General features: G+C 26.8%; 2 protein-coding genes across 3 annotated transcripts in view; one reads left to right on the forward strand and one right to left on the reverse strand.

The window, feature by feature from the left end:
• Positions 1–1712: 1712 nt before the first annotated feature.
• lace (serine palmitoyltransferase long chain base subunit) lies at positions 1713–5741 on the forward strand. Of its 2 annotated transcripts, none has more exons than XM_035862865.2 (11): positions 1713–1837; positions 2083–2280; positions 3266–3445; positions 3505–3659; positions 3756–3901; positions 3993–4211; positions 4291–4454; positions 4739–4900; positions 4987–5249; positions 5383–5512; positions 5601–5741. In XM_035862865.2, the coding sequence occupies exons 2-11, from the start codon at positions 2098–2100 to the stop codon at positions 5706–5708; spliced, it is 1710 nt and encodes a 569-aa protein (XP_035718758.1). In that variant the 5' UTR covers positions 1713–1837; positions 2083–2097; the 3' UTR covers positions 5709–5741. The 2 variants fall into 2 exon arrangements, with proteins under 2 accessions (XP_035718758.1, XP_035718757.1); XM_035862864.2 differs by having other exon boundaries at positions 1728–1883.
• Positions 5742–7489: 1748 nt separating this feature from the next.
• Positions 7490–7748, reverse strand: part of LOC118440195 (gem-associated protein 6) — a 1859-nt gene continuing 1600 nt past the window's right edge. The window contains exon 2 of the mRNA XM_085661252.1: positions 7490–7748. This exon is cut by the window's right edge and continues 109 nt beyond it. Within this exon, the coding sequence (XP_085517378.1) occupies positions 7515–7748 (234 nt within the window). The 3' untranslated portion in view covers positions 7490–7514.

The following is a 7748-nucleotide window of genomic DNA, read 5'->3' on the forward strand; positions in this document are numbered from 1 at the left end:
CATCAACGAATTGTAAACATTCTAAAATTCTTATTCATCTTCTATATTTATCGTATTATTATTCTAAATAATGTATCTCCGTTTCTTGTTCTCTATTTCTCAATTTATTATTCGTTTGCTTTTATTTCGCAATCGGTCCAGCACGCCCCCTGCTTTTTACCCTTCCTAGCTACGTCGCTGATGTGCCGGCTCATTCAACCAATCATAAAAGTCCTTACAAATCGCCCGGTACGTGACGTTAATGCGCGCGTAATACGAATGTTTTTATGCTTCCTATCATTATGAACAAATTTTAGTATGCATATATACACGCATTTTTATACTTATACATACCGAACAAAGGTAGATATATATATACTTATATATATATATATATAAAATGTTCTTTAATTAATATTACAACTGCGAAGGCGATTATTTATGTACAGATAAACAAATAAAAAATATAGAATATAATTTTATTATATGAGTCATTGTATTTAAAATAATTAATTTAAAAGATCGTTCAAGTTAATGTACACATACATATATAATTATTTTTCAATTAACGAATGTTGTTATAATATAAAATAATATTTTTACTTATAATTTTCTAGTTAAAATATTCGATAATATCGATAATATAAAAAGGAAAATACTTCCTAAAAAGAAAAACTTTATTATTTTTGCATTATACTAATAAAGAAATCTTTTGTGAGTTCAGAAATAGAAATCGACCAAAGTTTTATAACTTCGGTCGAGATATACATCAAGCAAGTGCACGTGTACTTAACGGTGGATTATTCCACACAATTCTTAGAATCTGGTTTCCCAAAAACTAACACCGATAACAAGTCTTACACAATAATATTCTATATTTCAATATCTTCATCTTATTTTCTCACGTAAAATTTCAATAATAGAAGACAACCTACATATTAAATACTTTCAACTTTCTACAAAGTAGAAATTGATCTTGTCTTATATATTATAATATATATATATTATAATTAATTATATTTTATATTAAAATTATATTTTTTATATTATGTATATTTAATCTATATTTAATTAATTATTTATATATATATATATATATATATATATATACATAGTTAAAGTAATGCAAAATGCATTGAAATAATTGTAAGAGAAAAAGACTAATAAACAATATATATGTATAAATTAGAACGAAAAAATTCTGCGTTGAAAATGTTGATTATTGGAAAAAATTGAGAACCACTAACTTATATCTAAACGAAGAGAAAGAGGAAGGAAGGTGGTACTGAAGTAATATGATTCGTTCCTGACATTGAAGAAAATGGGTGTCGACAGGACTAAACCAAGATACTTGAATAAAATTCTATTATCATAGCGTAATACGTATTAGATATCGTCACTCTTTTCTCTTATTAGTTATTACATAAATGTTTTTCATAATTCATGAAATTTTTCCTTAATATCAATATAGGTTATAATAACGTTTTTCGGATATATTAAATAAAATTGAAATAAATTGAGACTTTTTTTGTTTCTAAATGATTGTAAAGAAGAAAGCGCAAAATAAATTTTGGGATTTACTAAAAGGGTGCTCAATCGCGCGCAATCGCATGAAATAAAGTAGGGAGAGAAAGAGTAAGACAGAAAAAGAGAGAGTCAGAGAGAAAGATAGAGATAGATAGATAGAGAGAGAAAGAGAGAGAGAGAGAGAGAGCAAAAACGCCGGGCGTAAAGCGCATGCGTGCGATGAGGAAAGCACGTTTGTTGCCTTGGTTGCTGAGAAGCGCATAGCGGGCTTTGATACGCACGACGTTAACCGGTCGGTCGGTTTTGCTGCTACTATTCTTCGCTGTACGAAGTACGTGACTCTTCTTTTCCTTTCTAAGAAATAATATTTACGAAAGGTAAATTGTACTTTTAATTTTTGGACAAATGTTTTTATGTAGTCGTCTTTTCCTTCTATAATCCTTTTCATCTCTAGTTTTCTCTCTCTCCCCCTCCTCTTTCTCTCCCCTCCTTTTCTTGTTCTTTCTCTCTCTCTCTCTCTCTCTCGCAATTTTGTCAATTTCTCTTACTTTATTCTACTTACATATATTCTACTAGAAATTGACGACGAGCATGGCAACATCAAGAAAGACCAGATCTTATATACCCACGGACATTGATTCAATTGTAAGAATGACGTGGGATGAGAATAAGGATAGCGATCAGATGAAGAACAGTTTAACCTCGTACGATGACACGTTGATAAACGGCAAAAGCAACGGTTATACCGTAATGCGGAGCAACGGACACGCACGAGTGAGTAGTGGTGTGGTGCATCTCTCTATAGTCTCCCCTATATGTCACATGGCCGTCTATGCGACACTGTTATCATGACACGATTTAAAAGAATATACTTATTTCTTTTTTTCTTTCTTTGTACAAAGATTTCTTCGTTCGTTTTTTTCCTTCTTTCTTTCTTTCTTTTTTTTCTTTTAATCTCTTTCTACTTTACTTTCTTATTCTTTTATTGCCAACGTCGAGTTTATTTGTTTAAAATGTTCATCCTCTCTCCTCTCCTTTCTCTCTTCTCTCCTCGTCTCAAATAATTTCTTTACCTTCGCTATCTTATTTTATTGCGTTGAAATTTTATTTTATTTGAAAAATTCGACCAATCAGATTGTAGAATAAAATCTGATAATTTTGATTATTAAATCTTTTTATTTGTATTATTAAGATAATACAAATAAAAAGAAAAAAGGACTGACTTGCTCTGTAAAATTAATTCTAATCGTTTAAATTATAATCATATTGTGAATGATTATATCATATTTTTAATGCGAACAGATATATATATTTTTATCATTTTATATGTTTCATTTTAGAAAAAAAATTTCATAATTCCTAGCCTTTCAACAACCGTGTTATCACGTTTTATCGTAGTTATTTTCTTCCGTATTTTATAGCGCTTATTCATTACATACAGATAAAATTAATCATCAAACTCAACATCGATATTGCTTTCTTAATTAAAAAATTAATCTATCAAATATATTTCTTTTCCAAAATATAATTATGTATTCGTATTTTCTATACGATATCGTGCATGTATCGCGGTGACTATTTATTCATAATTTACTTTATGAATTTCTAATAATTTGTTTCTTCATATTTTTATATTTACAAAGGTTTTACGGACATTCTTCTTACTATTATAGATACAATATAAATTAGTTCATGTGCTCTGATAAGAAAGTAGAGAAAAAAAAGGAAAAGTAAAAATAAATGTTTATAAATGTTCTAGTTTTCCAAGAATCAAAGAAGAACTGATATAAAGGAACAATCAAGATTGAAAGAATCGTTTGAGAAAGTTCCATTTATAACCGCAGCACTCACACACCTTGGTTTTTACATTCTTATGATTTTAGGTTTCATAAATCAATTATTCTTTATACCAAAAGTGGCTCAAGAACAAAATCGACAGGTAAGCGACAGTATGAAAGATTAATCAGAAATTAAATTTTAATACATTATCGATTTCAGGGTTATGCGCCACTTTATGAAAATTTTGAAAAGTTTTATCTCTTATATGTCTACAGAAGAGTAAGAGATTGTTGGAATAGACCAATATGTTCTGTTCCAGGTGCAATGGTTACATTAAAAGATCGTGTCACTCATGATTATGGATGGACATTCCAGTAAGAGACTACGAGAAAATATTATGATTATATGTGAATCATTAATATTAATATAACAATAATATATACTATATTTATATCTGATATAATCAACAGGTTTACTGGATCTGAAAGATCTTGTATAAATTTAGGATCTTACAATTATCTAGGCTTTGCAGAATCAAACGGAGCATGTGCGGAACAATCTATTATGGTTCTCCAAAAGTTAGGTTGTAGCAGTTGTAGTACTCGACTTGAATTAGGTAAAAATATATATTTAATATCACGAGGTAAAAACAAGATCAATTGATAGATACAAATTAAGTTTCAATTAAAAGATATTTTCTTTGTTAGGAAATGCACCTATCCATGAAGAATTAGAAAAATTAACAGCTTCATTTTTGGGAGTTGAAGATGCTATAGTATTTGGTATGGGATTTGCAACGAATTCATTAAATTTGCCATCTCTTGTCAGCAAAGGCTGTTTAGTACTTAGTGATGAGAAAAATCATGCGTCACTTATTCTTGGATTACGATTGTCAGGAGCAACAATACGTGTTTTTCACCATAACAGTAATTGGATATTATTTTACAAAGATAATATAAAAAGGTGAACGATAAGCTACATATGTATTTACGTATCTTATTGCAGATGTAAAGCATTTAGAGGATCATTTAAAAAAAGCAATAGTTTATGGTCAACCAGGAAATGGTGAACCATGGAAGAAAATAATTATAGTAGTTGAGGGTATTTATTCGATGGAAGGATCAATAGTCCACCTTCCTGAAATATTGGAACTGAAAAAAAAGTACAAAGTTGGTATAATTGTTGATAGCAGGATTTTTTTTTTAAATAGAGGATAAGGTACAATAGTATTGATGATAAGTCATTATCATTAATTTTAATATAAATATTAAGACATTACATTTGATTATTTCACATTCGTTAGGTAATGTTCGTTGGAAATATGCAAAGAGAGATTTTTCTGAATTATTCAACTGAAATATATCATTATCATTATATGTTTTTAACTCTTTGCGATCGAAAAGTGTTACGATCGCAAAGAGTTAATAATACTCATTATTGTCATTAAATTTAGGCCTATCTTTACGTGGACGAGGCTCATAGTATAGGGGCAATAGGAAATCATGGACGAGGAGTTTGTGATTATTATGATATAGATCCACGGGAAGTCGACATACTTATGGGAACATTTACGAAAAGTTTTGGATCTGCTGGCGGATATATAGCTGGAACAAAGGTATAATTTAATAAATGATTTTTTTTTTTTTTTTTTTTTTTTTTTTTTTACTATGTTCTACTTATAATTAATAATTTTGTTTGCAGACTTTAATAAATTATTTACGGGTACATGGTCATGCTCACACTTACGCAATTGCAATGTCACCTCCCGTCGCCCAACAAATTATCGCATCTATGAGAATCATCTCGGGCGAGGATGGAACTGATGCTGGAAAGAAACGTATCAAACAATTGGCAAGAAATGTCAGATACTTTAGACGTAGACTAAATCAAATTGGAGTTATCATTTATGGAAATGAAGATTCGCCGGTAGCGCCGATGCTAGTATATTTATTTTCAAAAATTTGGTATGGTTTTAATATTTTTATGTTGCATATAACAAAAAAAAGAAAAAAAAAGAAAAAAAGAAAGAAAAAAGAAAAAATAAAAAAAAAATTCCAAAAATTCAAATTCAAATAAAAAATACTTTTGATGTACTAGGACGGTAGTACGTAGTTTTACAAAATATAATATAGCAACAGTCGGTGTTGGATTTCCTGCAACACCTCTAATGGCAGGAAGAATACGTTTTTGCCTTTCTGCTTCGCACACGAAGGAACAATTAGATCATGTAAGTAATCATCATTGATATGTATAATAATTATATTAATGTATTTTACTTTTACCTTTACTTTTTTTTTACTTTTCATATATTGCAGGTATTATTACACGTTGAAAAACTAGCTGATAAATTAGGACTCAGGTATTCGCGCAAACCCCGTGATCCAAATCCTATAGAATATTATTCCGATAGTGAAACGGAATGACCTACCTCGTAGCTTAGTAAATCTTTAATTAGTTTAGTTTTCTTTCTTTCCAAGATATTAGGATATCTCTAAAAGCTTTAAAGCAACAACAATATATCTTTATATAAGGCTTGTATGATATACCAAAAATGAAAAATATAAGTATTAGGTCACTTAGATTACGAAACTTAAGATATCAATTGACAAGCATTCTTTTAGTCCAAATCCACAAAATCAATTTAAATAAATAAGAATTTTTAATCGCTATAAAAAGCTTATGAAACTACTTATTCTACAAAAGAATTTTATAATGTTAGCATTAAAAATCAGTTTTGTTAATAAGAAATTAGATTTTTTTTAAGCACTATCATACTTTCAGCATTTATCAGCATTAGCACATATATTATTATTAATTTTTATAAATAATAATGTTATTTACACAAAAATACAAATTTTACAAGCTACATATATATATATATATATATATATATATATATATATATATATATATACATATATATATATATCAGTAATGTAAGTCCTTAGTGAAGCAGTAAAAAATGTAAAAAATATTCAAGAGAATATCTCGTAAAATTTAATATTTATGATCGCAGTATATATCTATATCAACACAATATTATATGATAAAAATAATAGAATATTAATATTATTTTGTTATCAAATGTTGTATATGGAATGAGAATATCTCTCTATTGTAACAAAAGGAAAATGTTACTTGTCATACATTTATACATTATCAAATTATTGTGATAAAATTATCCTTATCATTTTACTTTCAAAATCATTGTATTATTGCGAATAACAAACCAAAAATAATAATATATTCTTAAAGAGCTACTTAAGCAAATTGTACACATTTAAAGATATTGATGATTCATTAATATTGTAATTTATAACAAATACGGTACTTACAAACTGCAATTTTACAATCTGCCTTACATACTTAATATTTATCTAGTTCTATAAATGCATTCAAATTTTTACAATAAGATAATTGTTTATAAGTTGCAAAAAACAGATATATGTGTTTTATATTATATTAAATAGATATTCCATATGTATTTAATGATTTTAAAAGTGCATGACATTTAATATATAAAGTAGATTGAAAAGAGTTATTTACAAAGTAAGAGATTATATTTTACGATTTGTACTTCTAATAACTTTTTTATTATATTATTGTTATTTCTTTAAACATGTATTGCACATATATAAGATATACAATTTTTCTTTTTTTTTTTTTTTTTGGCTTAATATAGAACTTGTTATATTAGATTTGACCTTTTTTTATCTCAAATATAAATATTATATATAATACATCAATTTTGACAAGTAAAATTGATAAGGGAATGAGATTGGAGATCTATTTCTTATTCAGATAAAAGGCAAATTAAATGAACCATATCAATCTACTGTTTTTATAAAGAATATAATCATTAATTGCATATAAGACCTACTGATATTTGTTAGATCACATGATTTATTGTACAACTATTTCAAATGTTGTGATTTTATTATGTACCTTTTAATGTTGCCATATAAACAGCTTATTTTGGTTCCTCTAATTTATTATACAAATATATAAATAAGTTGATATCATTTTAATATTACACAAATATTTGATAATTGTAAATTTATTTTTTTAATAAATGAAAAATTAAAATTATAAATAAAATTCATTTCTTATTATTGATTATTATTAATATATATCAAAATTTATTTATGTATTTTTGAAAGATAAATAATAACAATGTTATTATATTTAGGATAAAAAAGTTATGATTATTATATATATATAAATAATATTTATTCTTTAATACTACGAAGAATATTTTGTATTCTATTTAATATAATTGTATTAGTAGATATACAATGTTCTGCATCATATGGTGGTTTTATAGAAACACTGTCTTCAATATATAAAATATCATTGGTATCTGTAACTGGAAATCTATTTTCTAATAAATATTGTTTCACAATATTTTTTCTTTTTATGATGTCTGATAATGAAATTTGATTGATTGACACTTGGAATAACTC

Source organism: Vespa mandarinia, chromosome 14 (genome assembly GCF_050613455.1).
Source record: "Vespa mandarinia isolate Hongniang chromosome 14, ASM5061345v1, whole genome shotgun sequence".
NCBI lineage: Eukaryota > Metazoa > Arthropoda > Insecta > Hymenoptera > Vespidae > Vespa > Vespa mandarinia.

Bases quoted from the DNA above. Each gene is read 5' to 3' on its own strand.
- lace (XM_035862865.2), top strand. From the start codon at position 2,098: ATGGCAACATCAAGAAAGACCAGATCTTATATACCCACGGACATTGAT. The intron at 3,660-3,755 runs GTAAGAGACTAC...TATAATCAACAG, and splicing joins GATTATGGATGGACATTCCA to GTTTACTGGATCTGAAAGAT. The intron at 5,250-5,382 runs GTATGGTTTTAA...TTGATGTACTAG, and splicing joins TATTTATTTTCAAAAATTTG to GACGGTAGTACGTAGTTTTA.